The sequence below is a fragment of the Lampris incognitus genome, chromosome 6 (assembly GCF_029633865.1).
Source record: "Lampris incognitus isolate fLamInc1 chromosome 6, fLamInc1.hap2, whole genome shotgun sequence".
NCBI classification, from domain to species: Eukaryota; Metazoa; Chordata; class Actinopteri; order Lampriformes; family Lampridae; genus Lampris; species Lampris incognitus.
In genome coordinates, this window is record NC_079216.1 from 328,708 (window position 1) to 355,086 (window position 26,379).

At 44.0% G+C, this 26,379-nt stretch overlaps 1 protein-coding gene across 1 annotated transcript in view; it reads right to left on the minus strand.

The window, feature by feature from the left end:
• Positions 1–26,379, minus strand: part of ambra1b (autophagy/beclin-1 regulator 1b) — a 133,171-nt gene that overhangs the window by 43,074 nt on the left and 63,718 nt on the right. The window contains exons 11-12 of the mRNA XM_056281843.1: positions 15,401–15,501; positions 1,966–2,076 (exon numbers count right to left, since the gene is read on the minus strand). Coding sequence (XP_056137818.1) covers positions 1,966–2,076; positions 15,401–15,501 — 212 coding nt within the window. The remainder of the gene's footprint in view (positions 1–1,965; positions 2,077–15,400; positions 15,502–26,379) is intronic.

Consider the following 26,379-nt stretch of genomic DNA (forward strand, 5'->3'; position numbering starts at 1 on the left):
GCACACTGATGGAGGCTAGAGGAACCCACACAGTTATCAGCAGCACATTGATGGAGGTTAGAAGAACACACAGTTATCAGCAGCACATTGATGGAGGTTAGAGGAACACACAGGTATCAGCAGCACATTGATGGAGGCTAGAGGAACACACACAGTTATCAGCAGCACATTGAAGGAGGCTAGAGGAACACAACACAGGTATCAGCAGCACATTGATGGAGGCTAGAGGAACACACAAAAGTATCAGCAGCACATTGATGGAGGCTAGAAGAACACACAAAAGTATCAGCAGCACATTGATTGAGGCCAGAGGAACACAACATAGTTATCAGTAGCACATTGATGGAGGCTAGAGGAACACACACAGTTATCAGCAGCACACTGATGGAGGCTAGAGAAACACAGTTATCAGCAGCACATTGATGGAGGCTAGAGAAACACAGTTATCAGCAGCACATTGATGGAGGCTACAGGAACACACACAGATATCAGCAGCACGTTGATGGAGGCTAGAGGAACACACACAGTTATCAGCAGCACACTGATGGAGGCTAGAAAAACACACACTTATCAGCAGCACATTGATGGAGGCTAGAGGAGCACACAGCAGCATCAGCAGCACATTGATGGAGGCTACAGGAATAAACACAGGTACCAGCAACACATTGATAGAGGCTTGAGGAGCACACACAGGTATCAGCAGCACATTGATGGAGGCTACAGGAATACACACAGGTATCAGCAGCATATTAATGGAGGCTAGAGGAAGACAACACAGGTATCAGCAGCACATTGATGGAGGCTACAGGAACAGACACAGGTATCAGCAGGACATTGATGGAGGCTAGAGAAACACATAGGTATCAGCAGCACACCGATGGAGGCTACAGGAATACACAGTTATCAGCAACACACTGATGGAGGCTAGAAGAACACACACAGGTAACAGCAGCACATTGATGGAGGCTAGAGGAACACACACAGGTATCAGCAGCACATTGATGGAGGCTACAGGAACACACACAGGTATCAGCAGCACATTGATGGAGGCTAGAGAAACACAGTTATCAGCAGCACACTGATGGAGGCTAGAGGAACACACAGTTACCAGCAACACACTGATGGAGGCTAGAAGAACACACAGTTATCAGCAGCACATTGATGGAGGCTACAGGAGCACACACAGTTATCAGCAGCACACTGATGGAGGCTACAGGAGCACACACCAGCATCAGCAGCACATTGATGGAGGCTACAGGAATACACACAGGTATCAGCAGCACATTGATGGAGGCTAGATGAGCACACACAGGTATTAGGCAGCACATTGATGGAGGCTACAGAAACACACACAGTTATTAGCAGCACACTGATGGAGGCTAGAGGAGCACACACCAGCATCAGCAGCACATTGATGGAGGCTACAAGAACACAGACAGATATCAGCAGCACATGGATGGAGGCTAGAGGAAGACAACACAAGTATCAGCAGCACATTGATGGAGGCTACAGGAACACACACAGGTATCATCAGCACATTGATGGAGGCTAGAGGAACACAGATAGGTATCAGCACCACACTGATGGAGGCTAGAGGAACACACAGTTATCAGTAACACACTGATGGAGGCTAGAGAAACACAGTTATCAGCAGCACATTGATGGAGGCTACAGGAACACACACAGGTATCGGCAGCACATTGATGGAGGCTACAGGAACACACACAGATATCAGCAGCACGTTGATGGAGGCTAGAGGAACACACACAGTTATCAGCAGCACATTGATGGAGGCTAGAGAAACACATAGGTATCAGCAGCACACCGATGGAGGCTACAGGAATACACAGTTATCAGCAACACACTGATGGAGGCTAGAAGAACACACACAGGTAACAGCAGGCCTAACTGATACAGTAAGAACCATGAAGACACAGAGGATATTTGGCACACAAACGAGTTTACCATTGCTGATCTCAGGCAGGTCATATTTGGTAAAGTCCCACCACTGCAAACGGTAGGTGGTGTTGGCAATGTTGCTGGCAACTGCAGACTGTCCATCTCCAATTGAGGCCCCTGTAGGATAAGGAAGGCATGTCAACGGCAAATGCAAGCGGAAAATGCTGGTATGAAAATATAACATGACACTCACAGCTGAACCAGTATTGGAATTTTAGTTAATGACAAGCTCATAGTTTATAAAGAAAAATATTAGTGCTGTCAAAATTAATGTTTTTTTTCTTCTTTCAGTTCTCCCCAATTGTATCTGGCCAATTACCCCGCTCTTTTTTGAGCCGTCCCAGTCGCTGCTCCAGCCCCTCTCTGCCGATCCGGGGGGCGCCCCGACCTACCAGAGGAGGCGCTAGTGCAGCGACCAGGACAAATACCCACATCCAGCTTTCCACCCACAGACACGATCAATTGTGTCTGTAGGGACGCCCGACCAAGCCGGAGATAACACGGGGATTCGACCTGGCGATCCCGTGTTGGTAGGCAACGGAATAGTCCGCTACGCTACCCAGACGCCAAAATTAATGTTTGCGATTAATTTGAAATATTTAACATGTTAAAAAAAATTAAGGCAGCTGTGTTTTGTTTACTTCCTGTGGCAAGTTGTGTGCTGTCCCTCCTGCTTGTCTGTTACACTGCGTAACCTTTGTGTCCACGTTGTCACAGCAGTAGGCTGTATCTACTCCCAGCCCTCATCCCCTCATGGAGAAAGTTAAGATATTCTACTATGCTGTGCCACAGGGGGGCGTATGGGCTTCTGTGATGAACACATGATGGACGTCATGAATTCACCACACTTTAAATTCACTGAACACATTTTTGTAGTTAATTATCATTTATACTGGTGCATCACAGAAGGTGTTACCTTCTAAGCAGGTATTTAGTTTTAACAAAAATCAACTGGCACTTGAACACACGGGCCCAGGCTTTGTTATCATCTCTGTTAGTGCACATAAGAAATACACCCTTCAAGCGGACACTCATGTCTGACCGCCTTGATGTTTTACTGGACATCTGTACTTCATGAGAGAGGATATATGTTCAAAGTTAAAAAGATGCTATTAAACAATAGTGTTTGAATTTAAATATACTTCCTTTGTGTTGATTCTACATTAATTCAGTGACTTTACATTTAAATATCCATTATATCAAGCTTCGGTCGTAAGAAGGAAAAAAAAGCCATTACTCGCGATTAACCACAGCAAATTGTGCAATTAATAAGTTAAACAAGAAACGCTTACTGGTCCATCAGCAAGACTACCAGAATGACGTAGTTTAAACAAGAAACGCTTACTGGTCCATCAGCAAGACTACCAGAATGACGTAGTTTAAACAAGAAACGCTTACTGGTCCATCAGCAAGACTACCAGAATGATGTAGTTTAAACAAGAAATGCTTACTGGTCCATCAGCAAGACTACCAGAATGACGTAGTTTAAACAAGAAACGCTTACTGGTCCATCAGCAAGACTACCAGAATGACACCGTTTAAACAAGAAACGCTTACTGGTCCATCAGCAAGACTACCAGAATGATGTAGTTTAAACAAGAAACGCTTACTGGTCCATCAGCAAGACTACCAGAATGATGTAGTTTAAACAAGAAACGCTTACTGGTCCATCAGCAAGACTACCAGAATGATGTAGTTTAAACAAGAAACGCTTACTGGTCCATCAGCAAGACTACTAGAATGATGTAGTTTAAACAAGAAACGATTACTGGTCCATCAGCAAGACTACCAGAATGATGTAGTTTAAACAAGAAACGCTTACTGGCCCATCAGCAAGACTACCAGAATGACGTAGTTTAAACAAGAAACGCTTACTGGTCCATCAGCAAGACTACCAGAATGATGTAGTTTAAACAAGAAACGCTTACTGGTCCATCAGCAAGACTACCAGAATGACGTAGTTTAAACAAGAAACGCTTACTGGCCCATCAGCAAGACTACCAGAATGACACCGTTTAAACAAGAAACGCTTACTGGTCCATCAGCAAGACTACCAGAATGATGTAGTTTAAACAAGAAACGCTTACTGGTCCATCAGCAAGACTACCAGAATGATGTAGTTTAAACAAGAAACGCTTACTGGTCCATCAGCAAGACTACCAGAATGATGTAGTTTAAACAAGAAACGCTTACTGGTCCATCAGCAAGACTACTAGAATGACACCGTTTAAACAAGAAACAATTACTGGTCCATCAGCAAGACTACCAGAATGATGTAGTTTTAACAAGAAACGGTTGCCGGTCCATCAGCAAGACTACCAGAATGACATAGTTTAAACAAGAAATGCTTACTGGTCCATCAGCAAGACTACGAAAATGACGTAGTTTAAATAAGACCATATAGAGACTTGATGGATCCATGGTATTTAATCATAAGCCATGGAGGGCCATGCGTATTAAGTTTTTCTTTCCAACTAAACACTTCACCAGCTGAATTTACATATTATTCCTCCTCTGTCTCGCTGACGGTGCATTAATCATTGACATCAGATGGTGTATTGTTGGCTTGGAAAGAAAACCTGCATACCCATGGTCCCCCATGGCACATTATTAAATACCACCGTGAGAGATGTACTCAATTCAATGTGGCCATCATGCTACACACAGCTGGAAAGGGAACATTAGAAAAATACCTTCATCCTGGGAAGCTGTAGCAGGAGCTCAATGTGTTCAGTCTACTACTAATACTAATACTTTTGGCTGCTCCCGTTAGGAGTCGCCACAGCAGATCGTCTGTTTCCATTTCTTCCTGTCCATTTCTTCCATCTTCCTCTGTCACACCAGCCACCTGCATGTCCTCTCTCACCACATCCATAAACCTCCTCTTTGGCCTTCCTCTTTTCGTCTTCCCTGGCAGCTCCATATTCGGCATCCTTCTCCCAATATACCCAGCATCTCTCCTACACACATGTCCAAGCCATCTCAATCTTGTCTCTTTTGCTTTGTCTCCAAACCATCCAACTTGAGCTGTCCCTCTAATATACTCATTGACTGGCCCTGTTGGGTTTTGTTTGTGCTGCTTTTTGTGTTCTGCGGTAGTGCAGTATAGATAGGGTGTTATGTGCACCACACTTGTTGATATATTTTGTTCTTATTTCTATTTCTATTTGTTTGTTTCTATTTTCTTATCTTGTATCTTGTTAGTTTTTAGTTATTAGAGCGTGAGTGTCTATAATAGAACCCAATTTCCCCTCGGGGATGAATAAAGTATTCTGATTCTGATAATTCTGTCCTTCTTTGTCACTCCCAGTGAAAATCTTAGCATCTTCAACTCTGCCACCTCCAGCTCCACCTCCTGTCTTTTCGTCAGTGCCACTGTCTCCAAACCATACAACATAGCTGGTCTCACAACCATCTTGTAAACCTTCCCTTTAACTCTTGCTGGTACCCTTCTGTCACAAAAAACTCCTGACACTCTTCTCCACCCACTCCACCCTGCCTGAACTCGCTTCTTCACCTCTCTCCTGCACTCCCCTCCCCGTTACTTTGTATAGCTACTACTACTACTACTACTTTCGGCTGCTCCCGTTAGGGGTCGCCACAGCGGATCATCCGTTTCCACTTCTTCCTGTCCTCTGCATCTTCCTCTGTCACACCAGCCACCTGCATGTCCTCCCTCACCACATCCATAAACCTCCTCTTTGGCTTTCCTCTTCTCCTCTTCCCTGGCAGCTCCATGTTCAGCATCCTTCTCCCAATATACCCAGCATCTCTCCTCCACACATGTCCAAGCCATCTCAATCTTGCCTCTCTTGCTTTGTCTCCAAACCGTCCAACTTGAGCAGTCCCTCTAATATAATCGTTCCTAATCCTGTCCTTCTTCATCAATCCCAGTGAAAATCTTAGCATCTTCAACTCTGCCACCTCCAGCTCCGCCTCCGGTCTTTTTGTCAGTGCCACTGTCTCCAAACCATATAACATAGCTGGTCCCAAAACCATCTTGTAAACCTTCCCTTTAACTCTCGCTGGTACCCTTCTGTCGCAAATCACTCCTGACACTCTTCTCCACCCACTCCACCTGCCTGCACTCTCTTCTTCACCTCTCTCCTGCACTCCCCGTTACTTTGTACAGCTGACCCCAAGTATTTAAACTCATATGCCTTTGTCACCTCCAGTCATTTCTGTAAATGTTCTGTATTGAACCTTGGTTTTAATATCACGACGACACAGGCAACTCTGTAGAATCACACTTACGTTTTATTGTTTTCTTCTCCCGTTACATTTTCGTATCAACTTATTATCTTGACCTAAAGTCTGGCGCCCCCTAGAGGCCTGGAGTTCCACTACATTCCCCCTTTTAGTCAATTATCACATTTCTTTAACTTTTCATTAAAATCTTTTCCAGCTTGTTATAGAACAAAACACATTTTCAATATGCATTTTCTTTAAACATGAACAGTAAGATATAATTTTTTCCTAATTTGAAGGGCAGGGTGGACTACCTGACCCTTTTGACTCTGCTGCAGGGGTTTATTCTGCCCTTTTTCACAACAGGTCGTCCTAATATTGAACATGACCCGTTTTACCAGTCCAGTCTTTCAGGTGGATGGGAGACTCTCCCTGATCTGGTCACAGTCACATTAGGGTCAGGCTGGATCTGGTCGCGCTGGTCTGGTTCTGGAAGAGCAGTAAGCTGAGCTTGGTTTCTTCTCAGTGTTCCCAGCTCTGTCTCTACGTTGTATGATCTTGGAGTTGAAGCCGGTGCTTGTACTGTTCCAGTGGTCTTTGCTGTTCTGACCCAGACTCTCTGGCCCGGTTCAAGTATTGGCAACTACTTTGCTCTGTGTCTTGCTCCATAAGCTTTCTTTTGGTTCTCTTTCATCCTCATGTCTTTCCTTTTAAAAGCTTGGAGGTCTGGCCATTTCGGTCTGAGTGTTCGAGGAGGGACTGGAACTGTAGACCTCAATCTTCTCCCCATCAGCAGTTCTGCTGGTGAGACTCCATGAGCTAACAGGATTGTTCTGTAAGCCACTCTCTCTGCCTCACTGCTCTTTCCGCCTCACCATTGCCCTGTGGATATCTGGGGCTACTAGTGATATGTGCAAAGTCATATTCTTGAGTGAATGCTGTAAACTCAGAAGAGGCGAACTGTGGCCCATTGTCCATCACTAGTACCTCAGGAATGCCAAATCTAGCAAATATGACTTTCAACCTCTCTACTGTGGTAGCAGTTGTGAGTGTCAGCAGTTTGGCTACTTCAATATATCTTAAGAAGTAATCAATTACAACTAAGTAGTGGCCTTTTCCCCACTGAAAGATGTCTGTAGCCATTCTCTGCCAAGGTCAGACCTTGGCAGACTTCTGGATATGTACACCACTAGTCTATATTCTCCATCTGGCTGTCGCTGCATTAGCACTCCTCCAAGGCCATATGATGATGCATCTGTGGACACAAGAGTTTCTCTTTACGAACTATACTGTGCTAAGACAGTTGGCAAGCTGAGCTCCTTCTTTACTTCCTCAAAGGCTGTTTTTTGCTGCATGTCCCATGTCCACGTGCTGTCATTTTACAAGAGGTCTCTCAAAGGCTTTGTGAGACTGGGCAGGTGAGGGGAAACTTGCCAACGTAGTTCACCATCCCCATGAAGTGTCTCACTCCTTCAACATTGTGAGGTTCTGGCATGTTGATAACGGGTCGGCCTCAATCCCTTGAGCACTCATTTTATGTTCCAGAAACTTCACTTCATTCACCCCAAACTCACATTTTTCATTGAGAGTCAGACCTGCACTCTCAAAATTTCGGAGGACTTCACACAACCTTTCAACATGCTCCGTCTGGTCTTTGCCGAACACCAAGATGTCATCTGCATGGCACAGTGTTCCTGGTGTGCCTGCAATGATCTCTGAGATTCTCAGCTGAAAGTGCTCAGGCGCTGAGGAAATCCCAAAGGGTAGCCGCTTAAAACAATACCTGCCGAAAGATGTAAAGAACATCGTCAAGGGCTCAGAGTCTTTATGTAAGGGTATTTGCCAAAATCCTGATGTAGCGTCCAGTTTTGGAGAACACTACTGCTCCAACTAGCTTTGCAAGTGTGTCATCCACAGCTGGGAATATGTGTCTCTCTCGCCGCACACTTTCGTTGAGTCTTGTTAGGTCTACGCAGAACCTAATGTTTCCATTGGGCTTTGGCACGACCACCATTCCTGCACACCACCCGGTGGCTCTTGAATTTGTCAGATGACTCGCATGTTTTCCATCCTATGGAGCACTGACTTCATTTTGTCCAGAAGGGGTAGAGCTACACATCGAGGAGCTGACAGCGCATATGGCATTGCCCCCTCTGCTAACTCTATTTTATAGCTTACCTTGCAGCTTCACTAAGCCTGAGAACACCTTTGGGAACATTGTTTTGAATTTGTTTCCCATAGCATGGACTGCTACAACCTGTTGCAATAGTGGCAAAGTCTGGATGGCAGGGAGACCTAACAGTGGCATCACTAAATCCTTCACTACATATACTTCCTGCTCTGTTTTCTTTTCGCCCTTTTTCAGACTTGCTTTGAACGTGCCCAGTACAGTGAGTGGTTGGTTGTTGGGACCAGTTATTATTGCTTTGCATTGTGGAGATTACTGTCTCTGGCGTTTGAGTACACGAATTCTGGTACGGCTGTGACCACCGCTCCTGTATCTAACTTAAAGTTAATCAATTCTCCATTCAACAGGAATCCTGTTTCCAGATACTGCCTTGTTTCTGACTTTGAATTGTTCCCATGAATGCATATTCTGCTGTTTCACCTCTGACTTCAATTGCCTCCACTCTCTTTACTGTCCTACACACTGCTGCATAATGGCCTCTCTTTTTGCATTTTCTACACTCCACCTCTCTAGCTGGACACTGTTTCCATGTATTCTGAGGGCTTCATCCACATCTTTTGCAGCTTTCGGTTCTCTGTGCAATGGGATTTTTCTGTACTGTCGCCGCCATCTTAAATTCCCCTGGTTTTCTTGCAGCTATCGCATCCACGTTTACTTCTTTTGTTTCAGCATTTTCTTGTCTAATCAATGGTTGCCGTTTCTTGACTTTTTCATTTTGTCTGACCTGTGTTATTGTTTTGGCCAAAGTGAGATTTGGATCTAACTGTAATTTTTCAGACAGTTTTACATCTCTGATTCCCACTCGATCTGATCTCTGATCATTTCTTCAAGCACAACGCCATATTGACAATGCTCCGCGAGCTTGTAAACATCAGTGATAAAGTTTTCTGCTGATTCGCCTGGCTGTTGATATCTGCTATTAAATTTGGCCCTCTCGTATATTACATTTTGTTTTCCAATAAAATGCTCACCCAAGGCTTTACACACATCTTCATACTTCTTCGTCTGTTCGTCAGACAAAGTCAGTGTGTTCAAAATGTCGTCACTTTTCTCCCCCATGATATACAGCAGTGATTTGATCTGGTATTCCTCACTCTTTTCTGCTAGTCCTGAAGCCATTCTAAATCGCTTGAAGCATCATAGCCATTGAGTCCAACTGCTTGGCTCGTCAAAATTGAAGCTTCCTGGGGCTGGTATTGAAAGTATCTGGTCCATTGTCTCATTATTTCTCCTCTCTCCCTATCGAAGGCAAGTCAACGAGCTAGCAGGCTCACTTAGCTTAGCAGCATGTTAGGTGCACTGGCTACTGTAGGCAAATCCGATCTTTTTTCCCCCAACTTTATACGTAGTTTCTTTCTTCTACTTATGGATTCGTCTCGCCAAACTTCTGACACCATGTATAATGTTCAGTATTGAACCTTGGTTTTAATATCACAACGACACAGGCAACTCTGTAGAATTATACTTACGTTTTCTTGTCTTCTTCTCCCGTTACATTTTCGTATCAACTTAGTCTCTTGACCTAAAGTCTAGCGCCCCCTATAGGCCTGACGTTCCACTACAATTGCATCCTCACCATTCTGCTGTCCTCCCTCTCATTCACGCATATGTATTCCATCTGGCTCCTACTGACTTTCATTCCTCGCCTCTCCAGTGAATACCTCCACCTGTCCAGGCTCTCCTCAACCTGCACCCTACTCTTGCTACAGATCACAATGTCATCCGTGAACATCATAGTCCACGGAGACTCCTGCCTGATCTTATCCGTCAACCTGTCCATCACCACTGCAAACAAGAAATGGCTCAGAGACGATCCTTGATGTAATCCCACCGCCACCTTGGACCCATCTGTCATTCCAACCACACACCTCACCACTGTCACACTTCATACATATCCTGCACCACTCCTACATACTTCTCTGCCACTCCCAACTTCCTCATAAAATACTACACCTCCTCTCTCTGTACCCTGTCATTTCTATTTCTTCTTCTTCTTCTGGCGTATTCCCTTTTTCTCAGGGGTCGCCACAGTGGATTTTACAGTTTCCATCAGTACTCTGTGAGGGCACAGCACCAATGGCACCCTGTCATATGCATTACATTACATTACAGTCATTTAGCCGACGCTTTTATCCAAAGCGACTTACAATAAGTGCATCATTTAACGTAGGAAATCAGGAGAACTACTAGTCACCAGAGGTCATAAGTGCATCTAAACAAGCATCTAAGAGCAAAACCAGTGCTAAAGTAAAAGTGCAAGACAGAGTTTTTTTTTTATGAGTGAATACAATAAGTGCTAAGAACAAGTAACAGGGTAGTAGTTCTTAAAGAGGTGAGTTTTCAACCTGCGCCGAAAGATGGGCAGCGACTCCGCTGTCCTGACATCAGTGGGGAGTTCATTCCACCACTGTGGCGCCAGGACAGAAAAGAGCCATGTCCGGGTCGATAGGCAGCAAGAGCCTCTGAGCGACGGGGCAACCAGGCGTCCCGAGGCGGCAGAGCGAAGTGCTTTCTTTAAATCTACAAAGACAAAATGTAACTCTTTCTGGCCTTCTCTATACTTCTCCATCAATATTATCAGAACAAACATCGCATCTGTAATGCTCTTTTATGGCATGAAACCATACTGCTGCTCGCTAATCATCACCTCTCTCTTATCAACGTGTTCAGTCTACCTATCAAATATGATATTCCCCAGTGTGCACTAGCCGCTGTCTATATCTCTATGCATGCTCAATAATCCAGGTAAGAAAATCAAAGAAAGTTGAATCAATTCATCTGCACACGTTTATTGAGACAAATGTTTCATCACTCATCTAAGTCTTACCTGACTGCAGGTATCCCTCCCTTTTTAACAATACAGTGATTGCAGGTGTCCCCACCCTTATAGACAATACAGTGGCATAACGACCCAAACCAACCATCAGTTTCATATGCACATATGGGTGTGACCATTAACTAGAGTTACAATGGTCATGTGTACCATTCACATTTGCGATCACAGCATTGTAAGATAGTGACAGATGTACTCTTAGCCCCCCCCCCCCCCCCCGGTTCAGACATGGATGGTCATCATTCCCTCTTCACATATGCCCCTTTTCCACTACATTGTACAAGCTCAACTCGATTTGTCGTTTTCCATTACCATAACAGTACCCCCTCAGTGTAGCTGGTCCTCATAGCGACGCCTTGTTTTCAATTTCAAAATGTACTTTTAAGACAACTCCACTTCAACCGCTTTGGTATTTAAAAATGCTCAAGTGGAATGCCAAATGCAATCATCAGCTGTCAAACAACAGCTGATGATTGCTTATGACATGAAACAGACTTGTACTGTCTCATAAAGAATTTACTTGACTCACTGGATTATTTTGCTCCTTATTTGTTGAGCACTTACCCTACCGTTGAGTGTTTCTTTTCAAGTTATATATAAAACTTTGTGAAAAGAAACACTCAAACACTCAGTTATATATATATATATATATATATATATATATATATATACACTACCGTTCAAAAGTTTGGGATCACCCAAACAATTTTGTGTTTTCCATGAAAAGTCACACTTATTCACCACCATATGTTGTGAAATGAATAGAAAATAGAGTCAAGACATTGACAAGGTTAGAAATAATGATTTGTATTTGAAATAAGATTTTTTTTACATCAAACTTTGCTTTCGTCAAAGAATCCTCCATTTGCAGCAATTACAGCATTGCAGACCTTTGGCATTCTAGCTGTTAATTTGTTGAGGTAATCTGGAGAAATTGCACCCCACGCTTCCAGAAGCAGCTCCCACAAGTTGGATTGGTTGGATGGGCACTTCTTGCGTACCATACGGTCAAGCTGCTCCCCCAACAGCTCAATGGGGTTCAGATCTGGTGACTGCGCTGGCCACTCCATTACCGATAGAATACCAGCTGCCTGCTTCTGCTCTAAATAGTTCTTGCACAATTTGGAGGTGTGTTTAGGGTCATTGTCCTGTTGTAGGATGAAATTGGCTCCAATCAAGCGCTGTCCACTGGGTATGGCATGGCATTGCAAAATGGAGTGATAGCCTTCCTTATTCAGAATCCCTTTTACCCTGTACAAATCTCCCACCTTACCAGCACCAAAGCAACCCCAGACCATCACATTACCTCCACCATGCTTAACAGATGGCGTCAGGCATTCTTCCAGCATCTTTTCATTTGTTCTGCGTCTCACAAACGTTCTTCTTTGTTATCCAAACACCTCAAACTTGGATTCATCCGTCCACAACACTTTTTTCCAGTCTTCCTCTGTCCAATGTCTGTGTTCTTTTGCCCATCTTAATCTTTTTCTTTTATTGGTCAGTCTCAGATATGGCTTTTTCTTTGCCACTCTGCCCTGAAGCCCAGAATCCCGCAGCCGCCTCTTCACTGTAGATGTTGACACTGGTGTTTTGCGGGTACTATTTAATGAAGATGCCAGTTGGGGACCTGTGAGGCGTCTGTTTCTCAAACTAGAGACTCTAATGTACTTATCTTCTTGCTCAGTTGTGCAACGCGGCCTCCCACTTCTTTTTCTACTCTGGTTAGAGCCTGTTTGTGCTGTCCTCTGAAGGGAGTAGTACACACCGGTGTAGGAAATCTTCAATTTCTTAGCAATTTCTCGCATGGAATAGCCTTCATTTCTAAGAACAAGAATAGACTGTCGAGTTTCAGATGAAAGTTCTCTTTTTCTGGCCATTTTGAGCGTTTAATTGACCCCACAAATGTGATGCTCCAGAAACTCAATCTGCTCAAAGGAAGGCCAGTTTTGTAGCTTCTGTAATGAGCTAAACTGTTTTCAGATGTGTGAACATGATTGCACAAGGGTTTTCTAATCATCAATTAGCCTTCTGAGCCAATGAGCAAACACATTGTACCATTAGAACACTGGAGTGATAGTTGCTTGAAATGGGCCTCTATACACCTATGTAGATATTGCACCAAAAACCAGACATTTGCAGCTAGAATAGTCATTTACCACATTAGCAATGTATAGAGTGTATTTCTTTAAAGTTAAGACTAGTTTAAAGTTATCTTCATTGAAAAGTACAGTGCTTTTCCTTCAAAAATATGGACATTTCAATGTGATCCCAAACTTTTGAACGGTAGTGTATATATATATATATATATATATATATATATATATATATCTATAAACTTAGCACAAAAAGTAAGGAAATTTGTGTTTGGTAGATTATTTCTTTGTTGTAACAATGCTTCTTGGCAATAAATCTTATATCAGGCACCTGATGTCAGCACCTGGGGTACCAGAAGCTCAAAACAAGAGTCAATAGCAACAGCAAAATAAGCTGTTTGGCATTGGCAGAGAAGAATTGGCAAATCTTTCATGGGCACAACCCACATACTCAGCTCTCCTGCTCATCCCACAAATGCATGTTCCTTACAAATGTGGCAGCATTTAAAAGGGAAATAAACAGGCTTTCCAACGGTATACGATTTATTACCAAGAAGCATGATTAAAACAAAGAAATAATCTACCAAACACAAATTTCCTTACTTTTTGTGCTAAGTATATATACGTATATATATATATATATATCACATGCATCAAAGTACTCCACTGCATGGCTTGCCAGTAAAGGCCTTAAAGATGACAGGAAAATGACATGGCCCCCTTCCTCACCTGACCTAAACCCTATTGAGAACTTGTGGGCTCTTCTTAAACGGGAGATTTACCATGAAGGAAAACAGTACACCTCTCTGAACAGTGTCTGGGAGGCTGTGGTTGCTGCTGCACAAAAAGTTGATTGTCAACAGATAAAGAAATTGACAGACACCGTGGATGGAAGGCTTGTGGCGGTTATTGAAAAGAAGCGTGGCTATATTGGTCACTGAATATTCGTTTTTAATTTAGTTGCCTAATAATTCTGCGCACCAATATTTGCCAAATAATTGTGCACACTGAGATATTCTCTTAAGAAAGACAAAACCTGACTTTTACTTTCTTAAATATTCAGCTTTGAGCTTTATTAACATTTTGGATTGAGTGAGAGCGCTGTAGTTGTTAAAAAATAAATCGTCAAAAATACAACTTGCCTAATAATTGTGCACGCAGTGTATATATAGTGGGGGGGGGGGGGGTTTCCGGAAAAATTAGCAAAATATTTGCAGGAAAAAACTTTAATTCATAGCAGTACAGATTGCCAACTTGCCAGCTGAGGAGTGTGTGATACACAAAACAGGCTTGTACTGCTATGAAGTGCTGCCTCATCGAGAATTTACTTGACTCACAGGGTTATTTTGCTCCTTACTTGTTGAGCACCTTCCTTTCCGTTGACTGTTTCTTTTAACAATGTTTTATTTATTTATTTATTTACATAGCAATAAATAAAGTGATGTTTTAAGTGTATACAGTTCTAATGTCAACTGTTAGGCATAAGTCAAACAATACCTGTTTTTGCCACATGTTGAGTTACTTGAAGCCAACTGATATGGCATTATATTTAGGAATGTGTTCGTCATCTCCATTGCCCACATTTTTGCCTGCCCTCATCACACTGAACTCTGCTCCTTCAGCCATGCATCTGTGCCACAATCTTCTCTTGCATGTGAACCGATTCCCAGCAGTCAGACAGTGCCCGATAGCCAGGGCTGTCTGACTGGCCAGATACACCTGTATGTATGCATCAGGTTCATGGCACGACGTGTAACTGGTGAGTATACACCTATTCAAAATCACATATCACAGTCTTCTGCAATGTGGATCAGAGCAAGTTCATATTCATCTGTATGCAGCAGGTGCATGGCTCGGTGTGTACTGGTAAGTATACACCTATTCTGACTGGCCAGATACACCTGTATGTATGCAGCAGGTGCATGGCACGGTGTGTAACTGGTAAGTATACACCTATTTAAAATAAAATATCACAGTCTTCTGCAATATGGATCAGAGCAAGTTCATATCGCCATCATGATAATATACGATACAGTGTGCAGAGACCTAAACTAATGTGTACAGGTGACCAGTATGTAGTACAGTAGAGAAGATAATACTGAGGTAATACATAGTATAGCAAAAGAACTTAATGTGTACCGGCTAACACTCTGTTTACAGAAGAATGTGTGGCCAGGCCAGGTTGTCCTCTCTCGTGGAAGAGTCCAGCGTAGGGCAGGTACTCTGGCAGAAGGAAACGCCTTGGTATGGGATTAGAAGAAAGATCTTATTAGCATTTCTTCCATGGGAATGGAATTTTTGAATAGAAAACAAAACAAGACTTCATCTACAATGGAAACAGAATTCTAGCATGCATTTCTTTTCTCAGCTCTCATCATGTAAACAGTCATTCATCAAGATTTGAAAACGCTCTAATCTGAAAAGGCTGCCCACACAGTTAGAAATAATAAGGGTTAAGGTTAAATATGGGTTAAAGTTGAAATCCACAAACTTTCTCCATCAATAAATGGTTATTTTTATCTCTGGATCACAGAGTCACCTTATATAATACTAATCTTTACTATGGCTGGACACACTCTCCAGTCTCCGTACTATACCGCTACTCCATTTCTTTTGACCGGATAGGACGAACACTGTGGCAGCAGCAAATACGTAGTACATGTTGGAAACAACTCCAACAGCAGACAAAACTAAAATATGATGCCACTGTGTCAATGCTTCTGTTGGACACAGTCAGCATTCCCAGGGCTTCCCATTAACTTTATGGGCAACTTCTCCGACGGTGAACTGCCCCAAAAAGATAATTAATCCAATCACCGAATTTACTTGTCCAAAGTGGAAAATAGTATATCTGTCGCCATCTCACAATGGTGTGACTGCAACCATTCCCCAATCTTCTAGGAATAGTACACATTGGCATTGTAAGTCTAGTTAAAGGTCATGGCAATTTGCATATGAAACGGATCGTTGTTTTCTGTCGTTATTGTCTATAAGGGTGGGGATACCTGCAGTCACTGTATTGTTTATAAGGGTGGGGACACCTGCAGTCACTGTATTGTTTATAAGGGTGGGGACACCTGCAGTCACTGTATTGTTTACAAGGGTGGGGACACCTGCAGTCACTGTATTGTTTATAAGGGTGGGGATACCTGCAGTCACTGTATTGTTTATAAGGGTGGGGACACCTGCAGTCACTGTATTGTTTATAAGGGTGGGGATACCTGCAGTCACTGTATTGTTTATAAGGGTGGGGACACCTGCAGTCACTGTATTGTTTATAAGGGTGGGGATGCCTGCAGTCACTGTATTGTTTATAAGGGTGGGGACACCTGCAGTCACTGTATTGTTTATAAAGGTGGGGACACCTGCAGTCACTGCATTGTTTATAAAGGTGGGGACACCTGCAGTCACTGTATTGTTTATAAGGGTGGGGACAGCTGCAGTCAGTTGAGACCGAAGAGGTCACTTAGACGATGATGAAACGTATCTGTCAATAAATGTTATGCTCAGATGAACTGACTCAACTTTCTGTTATCAGAAAGGAACTGGGAACAACACCAGAGGGTCAAAGCATCAGCTACTGGTTGACAGAGCAGTCAGCCAAGACTCTAAGACCAGACAGACCAACCTCAGCACAGCCTAGACTGACTACAAGAAAGCCTACAATTCAATGTTCCACACATGGTTACTGGAATGCTTTGCACTATACAAAGCCAAACAGGAGATTAACAGCCTTCATCAAGAACTCAATACGACAGTGGAAAACAACAGTAGAGGCCAACTCAAAGACAATCACACATGTAACCATCAAATGTGGCATATACCAAGATGATGCACTATCTCCGCTGCTGTTCTGCGTAGGCCTGAACCATCTCAGTCAGATCATCACCAAGAGTGGACACGGATACAGGTTCAGAAGTGGAGCTACCATCAGCAACCTCCAATACATGGATGACATCAAGCTGTATGCCAGGAATGCGCGAGACATCCATCCATCCATTACCTTAACCGCTTATCCTGCTCTCAGGGTCGTGGGGATGCTGCAGCCTATCCCAGCAGTCATTGGGCGGCAGGCGGGGAGACACCGTGGACAGGCCGCCAGGCCATCACAGGGTCCACGTCCACACACACACACACACACACACACGCAAACTCCACACAGAGGACGAACCGGGATTAATCACCAAAGTTGGACTACCCCGGGGCTCGAACTCAGGACCTTCTTGCTGTAAGGTGACCACGCTAACCACTGCGCCACCATGAGTGAGACATTGACTAACTAATCCACTTTACCAGGATCTGCACCAACGACATCGGAGTGTCATTTGGACTGGACAAGAGCAGTCAAATGGTGGCAAAAAGAGGAAAGGTGGTGAGGACTGAAGGGGTTGAATTACCAGATGGCAGGATAACAAACATACCAGACAGTTACAAGTACCTGGGTCTTCAAAAATCAGAAACACTTTGTCATTTAATTTCATGCACTTGCACACATGAAATGAAATAACACATCGTTTCCCCCAGCCCACAACTGCGCAACACAAAGACAAAAACACATATCAAATAACTATAAGAACACATATATCCAAACTAACACATACACTCACTGGCCACTTTATTAGGTACACCTTGCTAGTACCGGGTTGGACCCTCTTTTGCCTTCAGAATTGCCTTAATCCTTGGTGGCATAGATTCAACAAGGTACTGGAAACATTCCTCAGAGAGTTTGGTCCATATTGACATGATAGCATCACACAGTTGCTGCAGATTTGTCGGCTGCACATCCATGATGCGAATCTCCCGGTCCACCACATCCCAAAGGTGCTCTACTGGATTGAGATCTGGTGACTGGAGGCCATTTGAGTACAGTGAACTCATTGTGATGTTCAAGAAACCAGTCTGAGATGATTCGAGCTTTATGACATGGCGCGTTATCCTGCTGGAAGTAGCCATCAGAAGATGGGAACACTGTGGTCATAAAGGGATGGACATGGTCAGCAACAATACTCAGGTAGACTGTGGCGTTGACACGATGCTCAATTGGTACTAAGGGGCCCAAAGTGTGCCAAGAAAATATCCCCCACACCATTACACCACCACCACCAGCCTGAAACGGTGATACAAGGCAGGATGGATCCATGCTTTTGTAACCTGCACGACAATCATGTGGGTTACACTTTCATGTTGTGGACGCCAAATTCTGACCCTACCATCCGAATGTCGCAGCAGAAATCGAGACTCATCAGACCAGGCAACGTTTTTCCGATCTTCTATTGTCCAATTTTGGTGAGCCTGTGCGAATTGTAGCCTCAGTTTCCTGTTCTTAGCTGAGAGGAGTGGCACCCGGTGTGGTCTTCTGCTGCTGTAGCCCATCTGCCTCAAGGTTCGACGTGTTGTGCGTTCAGAGATGCTCTTCTGCATACCTCGGTTGTAATGAGTGGTTATTTGAGTTACTGTTGCCTTTCTATCAGCTCGAACCAGTCTGGCCATTCTCCTCTGACCTCTGGCATCAACAAGGCATTTTCGCCCACAGAACTTCCGCTCACCGGATATTTTCTCTTTCTCTGTAAACCCTAGAGATGGTTGTGCGTGAAAATCCCAGTAGATCAGCAGTTTCTGAAATACTCAGACCAGCCCGTCTGGCACCAACAACCATGCCACGTTCAAAGTCACTTAAATCACCTTTCTTCCCCATTCTGATGCTCGGTTTGAACTGCAGCAGATCGTCTTGACCATGTCTACATGCCTAAATGCATTGAGTTGCTGCCATGTGATTGGCTGATTAGAAATTTGCGTTAACGAGCAGTTGGACAGGTGTGCCTAATAAAGTGGCCGGTGAGTGTATATCTCACTTTAAAAAAAAAACAAAAAAAAAGAATCACTGTCCAGGAGAACAAACGCCAGCCAGGATGAATGTTGGAACTGCTGGTCTGCATGGGCTAGCAGTTAGCTTTGCCTGCAACACTTCCGCATCCTGTCAGACAGCCCTCGGTGTTTCCTCTTCGGGTGCAGCTCCGGTCAGGGCCGTAGTCCTTAGGCCTACAGGACAAAGCAGACCAAGCTCTCCCACCCAATCCAGTGCAAGCTCTCCCTGCCAGACACCTTCAACACACCCCTCCGCACTCCACATGACGACACTAAAAACACAGTCAAGGTTAGGCAAAGCCGCCGCCAGACCGTTCTCGGTGTTATCGGAACTGCGCCTGCCCCGCTTCCGCATCCTGTCAGACCACCCTTGATGTTACCTTTTTGGGGACAGCTCCATGCAGGGCCGTGGACCCTGGGCCCACAGGATGCAGCAGACCAAGCTCTCCCAGCTGATTCAGCGCCAGCTCTCTCAGCCATCAAATGAAGACAAACTTAGATGCAGATGTGGACAAATACACTGCATGGACGGTGCTGGGTGAGGCCGCCACAAACATGAATTCACGGCGCCATCTTCCCACACTGGTACTGGGTGAGGCCGCTGCAAACGTGAATTGCGCCGCCATCTTCCCACACCAGAAGCGGAAGAATTCCACAGGCAAATGGAAACCACAAGGAGGCAGCAAGGAAGTCAGCTACAGCCAAATACCTCCAGCGGGTGAGGCAGGTACTGAGGAGCCAGCTCAATGGAAAGAATAAGATCCAATCCATCAACATATATGCCCTACTCGTCATCAGATACCCAGCTGGACTAATAAACTGGCCAAAGGAGGAGGTAAAGGCCACAGATTTCAGGACATGGAAACTCCTCAATGCATGGAGACTTCCATCTGAAGTCCAGCAGCCTTAGACTGTACGATAAGCAAAAAGATGGGGGCTGAGTGTTAGTGATTGTCAGAGCCACTATCCAGGATGAAACGAGGAACATCCACGAGTACATCAAAAAGTGGGCCCTGCAGGACCAACTGCTGAGTGAGTACCTCAGGCAGCAGAAAACAAGAGAGTGGGGAAGATGAAGAAGAGGAGGTATCATGGATGACCAAGTCCCTCCATGGGATGCACCATCAACAGATAAGACGACATGGCTGATAACGAGAAATTCTATCAGTGGCTAGAAAACGCTGGACCGAAGGCTCTGATCATAGCAGCACAAGAACAGGCACTCAGCTCCAGATCGGTTGAGGCAGGGTGTGCAAAGACGCCCCTGAGACAGTACAGCACTTAGTAGCAGGGTATAAAATACTAGCTGAGAAAGCATACACTGAAAGGCATAACCATGTGGCTGGGATAGTGTACAGAAACATCTGTACTGAATACAGACTACAAGTGCCCGTTCTCACTATTCTCAGCCAAAGGTGGCTGAGAATGGCAGAGCTAAGATCCTGTGGGACTTCCAAGTTCCAGACTGACATGCAGGTGCTGCCTAACCAACCAGACATCGTAGTGGTCGACAAGGAACAGAGGACAGCAGTGGTGATCAATGTAGCAATCCCAAGCGAGGACAACATCAGGCAGAAAGAGCATGAAAAGCTAGAGAAATACCAAGGGCTGAAGGGATAACCTGTGGCTGTGACCCCCAAACTGGGAGAGTGGCTCTAGCAGATCCAAGAACAACATCTGAGGTCTCTGTCCAGAAGAGTGCAGTCCTAGGAGCAGCTAAGATACTGTGCAGAACCCTTGTTTATTTATTTATTTTTGGCGACAGGCATGGGCGCAAGTCCATGAATACTGGGATGGCATCCAGTGCTTTACCTGTGCCCCTGTCGATAGGGTTAGTGGTTGTGTCAGGAAGGAAACCTGACGTAAAATCTTGCCAAATTAGTATGTGTATTGACGAGACTATACCGGATTGGTCAAGGTTCCATAACGGATCGGTCAAAGCCCGGATTAACAATGGCCGCCATTCGTACTGTGCCCTCACAGGGTACCAATGGAAACTGTAAAATCCGCTGTGGCAACCCCTGAGAAACAAGGGGGAAGAAGAAGATGAAGATGAAGATTTGATTGATTTTAAAAACATTTATTAAAAAGACATTAAAAAATCCAAACTTTTTTCCATGACAAAATATTACTGTACAGTACGGTTAAAAACACAACAATTTCCTCACTTACTTAAAAATGGCATTAAATATTAAGTCATCACCTGCCACAGAACATATTGCATCATCACTTCAATTCAATTCAATTCAATTTATTGTCATTAAACACAATGTGCAGGCACACGTTAAAAATGAAATGAGGGCTGTGGCTTCACCAAACAGTGCAAGACAGACACAGACAAGCACAGCAAACACAGTATAAGATATACACACATGAAGACCAAAAGCTAAAAATAAGTTAAAAAAGAGCTGGAGTGCAAAATATTTAAAAATATCTAAAGACATTCAGTGGGTGACCAGGTTCAGGTGGGCAACAGCTTGTGGAAAGAAGCTGTTTTTGAGCCTGGTAGTGTGGGGTCTGAGGCTCCTGTAGCGCCTCCCAGAGCGCAGCGGGGGAGAACAGTCCATGGTTGGGGTGGGTGGGATCCCTGCTGATGCTCAGACCCCTTCGAAGGCAGAGTTTGTGATAAATGTCTTTTATGGCTGGGAGCTGGGTACCGGTGATATGCTGGGCCGCCTTGACGATCTGCTGCAGAGCTTTCTGGTCTACTGAGGAGTAGTTGCCGTACCACACTGAGATGCAGATGGTCAGGATGCTCTCTATGGTGCAGTGGTAGAAGTTGGTGAGAATTTTGGGGGGGTAGACGGGTGCTCCTCAGCCTCTTCAGGAAATGCAGGCGTTGTTGGGCCTTTTTCACAAGGGCCTGGGTGTTTAATGTCCAGGAAAGTTCCTCACTGATGTGGACTCCAAGGAATTTAAAGCTGGAAACACGCTCCACTTCCACCCCATTGATGTGTATGGGGGAGTGGCTGCAGCTTCTAGACCTCCTGAAGTCCACAATCAGCTCCTTTGTCTGCTGCACATTAAGGACAAGATTGTTGGTAGTACACCATGATGTGAGGTGCTGAATCTCGTCTCTGTAGGCCATCTCGTCATTGTTGGTGATACGGCCAATGACTGTGGTGTCATCTGCAAACTTAACTATAAACTTAAATATAAACTTAACTATAACTGCAACTTAACCCTAACCCTAACCCTATAAACTTAACTATAACTGCAAACTTAACTATAAATCACAGCACCACTTTTAATAAAATCACCTTTGTTATTCGTTCCTTTCAAGAATCTAAAATCAACCCAGACTCTGGCTTTCAGCAATGAGATGAAAACAGGAAGTACTTCCTGCCCTGTCCTGTTCTCCACTCTGTTCTTCCTGCTACTGTAGATGGACAGTTTGACCTCCCCTACTACCAGATTTACTAGTTACCACTTAAGAGGCATCAGATCTTTTTGTAGCCACCTCTCACTAAACCATCTAAAAACATTCTTCAGTGCATTAAAAAGGTTAAAGAGTCTTTTGCATCTCTAAAAACAATGAAAAACAGTCTCTACTTCGCCACAAAATGGACATTTACCTGAAACTGTGGGGTTGCTCACAGACATAAAACTATTCACTGCAATGGCACCATGTAGGATTCTCCATTGTAAATCACTGTCCTTTTCTTTAGAGGTGGTTTATGAAGAAGAAGAAGTAGCAGCAGCAGCAGCAAAAGAAGGTGCAGTACTCCTGAATACCATTTTTTTGGGCTCCGATGCTTCGGTAGTAATCAACAGCAAATACTTGGGAGCTTCGGCAGAGGGGGACTGACTCAGGAAGGAGTCAGCCAGACAATTCTCCGTTATTGGCTGGATGGATGGCATAGTGGTGCAACACGTGTCTTTCGGTTTAATTAAGATCTTAATTGCTAATTATTGTGTTATTCTACAGTATTGTTGTTTGTATTGTTATTTGTTAATTTTTTTTCTCAAAAGGTTTGGTGTGTTTTATGCATGTTTGTAATCCTGAAGGATTTGGTTGAATGAGGTCCTATCTATCTATCTATTCCGGGTGCTCCAGTTTCCTCCCACAGTCCAAAGACATGCAGGTCAGATGAATCGGCTGTACTAAATTATCGTGTGAATGTGTGTGTCGGCCCAGTGATGGTCTGGTGGCTTGTCCAGGGTGTCTTCCACCCTGCCACCCAATGACTGCTGGGATAGGCTCCAGCATTCCTACGACCCTGAGAGGTGGACAAGCGGTTTGGATAATGGATAGAGGATCTATCTATGCACTTTTTGTGACATAACAGCTTCTGAATATTTCTTCTTAGCATGGATAAATTATAGATCTACATAAATGCCCATTATACTAGGCTCCGAATCCGAGACAACACCCGACAAAGCACTGTGAAACAGAAGCGCAGAAACAGCATACTTGCACCAACAATTCAAGATTTGAGATTTTTATTTATAAGATTTATATTTCTTTGCAATTTATTTGTCATTTCGCAGTACTCACACACATTGAAATGAAATTTGTCCTCTGCATTTAACCCTTCCTATACACTAGGAGCAGTGGGCGGAGCCAACACTAGTTCCACATTCTTATACACTAGGAACAGTGGGCGGAGCCAACACCAGTTCCACATTCCTATACAGTGGGAGCAGTAGGCGGAGCCAACACAAGATCCACTTTCCTATACACTAGGAGCAGTGGGCGGAGCCAAAACCAGTTCCACATTCCTATACACTAAGAGTAGTGGGCGGAGCCAACACAAGTTCCACATTCCTATACACTAGGAGCAGTGGGCGAGGCCAACACCAGATTCACATTCCTATACACTAGGAGCAGTCAGCAGGGCCAACTCCAGTTCCACATTCCTATACACTAAGACCAGTGGGCGGGGCAAATTCCAGTTCCACAATCCTATACACTATGAGCAGTGGGCGGGGCCAACTCCAGTTCCACAATCCTATACACTAGGAGCAGTGGGCGGGGCCAACTCCAGTTCCACAATCCTATACACTAGGAGCAGTGGGCGGGGCCAACTCCAGTTCCACAATCCTATACAGTAGGAGCAGTGGGCGGGGCCAACTCCAGTTCCACATTCCTATACACTAGGAGCAGTGGGCGGGGCCAACTCCAGTTCCACAATCCTATACACTAGGAGCAGTGGGTGGGGCCAACTCCAGTTCCACATTCCTATAGCGGAATTATCAGTCTACGTCACTCTGACGTCACGCAGGTTCTATTGCGCATGTCGGCTGCAGTAAGGAAGCGAATGGCATCATCATGTCGTGTTGTGCAGTCGGTTGCCAGAATTGTTTCGACAAAAAAAACAAAAAGCTCAACTTTTACCAAATTCCGTCAACTCGCACCCCTTTTAAGGCTAACCGGAGACGTCTTTGGTTGCAAGCAATCAGAAGAAACGATTGGAGCGAGGAACTAATTAAAAATGCCCGCATTTGCAGTGATCACTTCATAAAAGGTAAGTTAGCATTAGGCCTCAGCTAACAGGCTAATCAGCTATAACATTACATCACTCATTTTAACTTAGAACAACAAACGTTAAATAACGTAATTATTGAGTCTTGTGCATATATAACTAACAATGTTTGCAAGCAACAGAGGAATTATATTTAAGTTTGAGCTGAACTAGCTTAGAAGCTAACTTACCTTGGTTCAATTTTGCTAAAGCTGTGTTGCTAGTAACTTCACATAGTAATGGTAGGCCAGTGACCTGTTTTGGTGTGTTAACGTTACTTTAAGTCACTGGAATACACTTTATTTGTGCAGGAGAGGCATCTGAGGACTTCGACAGTTCTGACTTTGTCCCGTCTGTCTTCTCCTACTCAACCCAGTCCAGCAAAGGCGATGCAAAACATGAGAGGTAAACATGGTCACTTCCTTGGGATTTGTTGTTCACTGTGATCACCCAGCATGACTCGACATAGCATGACTCGAAATGGTGAGTAATTTAATGTAAGCTATATTGTTTCAGGATTATCTGTTAGGCCAGATAGTTTCTCTTATGTCTACATCATCTCATGAAGCCCTTTGAGGTGTGCTATGTGATTTCCACTGACTGAAGTTGAGGATGTGATAAACCTGTGGTCAGCTGAGTCAATTAACTGTTTTGTACTAACTGCTTGCTCTTTTCTGTGTATTAGATATGAGAGAAAAAGAAGAAGGGATGAAACCCCCCACAGACGGCCAGAAAATGGACATCAGTCCACAGAAGTTGTTGATGAGGCTGCATCAGAATCCACACACGCTTCCCTCTCCCCAAATGATTGCGGAATGGAGCCTGGTGCTGGTCCTTGCACTGGTAAGAACTTCTAACATCTTAACTATTGTACAGTAGGACAGTCACTACCAGGATTAATCAGGTTGTTCTGTTTATATATTTGTTGTGAAAAAGTATTTGGCCATGATTCTGTTTGGCACAGTCTGAATGATCACCCAGAGTGTAGCCGTTTCCTGGATATGAAAAATTGGACAGTGAAATTTCTAACCTCCAGAGCCCAAACTTATTCGAATTATAAGAGCCACAACACAGTTAAGTATTTGGTTGGCATGTCACCTGCAGGAGCCATTACTTTTCTGTCTGCAGGTTGGGGTGGGCATGTTTCTGATAAACAACTTACAGCTGAGTCTGGATTTTATTACCTTCTAAAAGTAAATGATGAGCTACTAGCAGATCGTGGTTTTACCATCAGAGATGAGCTTGCCGTACACGGTGCCACCCTTAGAATCCCTCACTTTACCAAAGGTAAAAAGCAACTCTCTGCTCAAGAAGTGGAAACATCAAGGTGTTTGTCTAATGTCAGAATACACATTGAAAGAGTAATAGGTAGATGGAAGAATTTCAAAATTCTGACAACTGTTATTCCACTCACACAGGCAGACCTCAGATGATATGGTGATTGTGTGTGCAGCATTAACAAACCTTTGTAAATGTATAGTCCCTAGAAAATAACTTGTCAATGTTTTGATAAAGGATCCATGAAATTATAATGTACATTTTCCAGTATGTAGAGTCAAAGACAAATTTCAAGGTTTAAGATTTTTATTAGCCATATGTTTATGTGCAGGTACAGCAGCAGTGATGAGGTAATCTTTTTTTTAATTTTTTTTTTTACAAGATGCACGCTTATTTTAAAAAATTTATTATTGAGATTAATTCAACATTCAACTGTTTTAATGTAAGATACAACTACAGGCGATGCCAATTTATTACTGCATTAAATGGTTTGTTTCACAGTACATATTT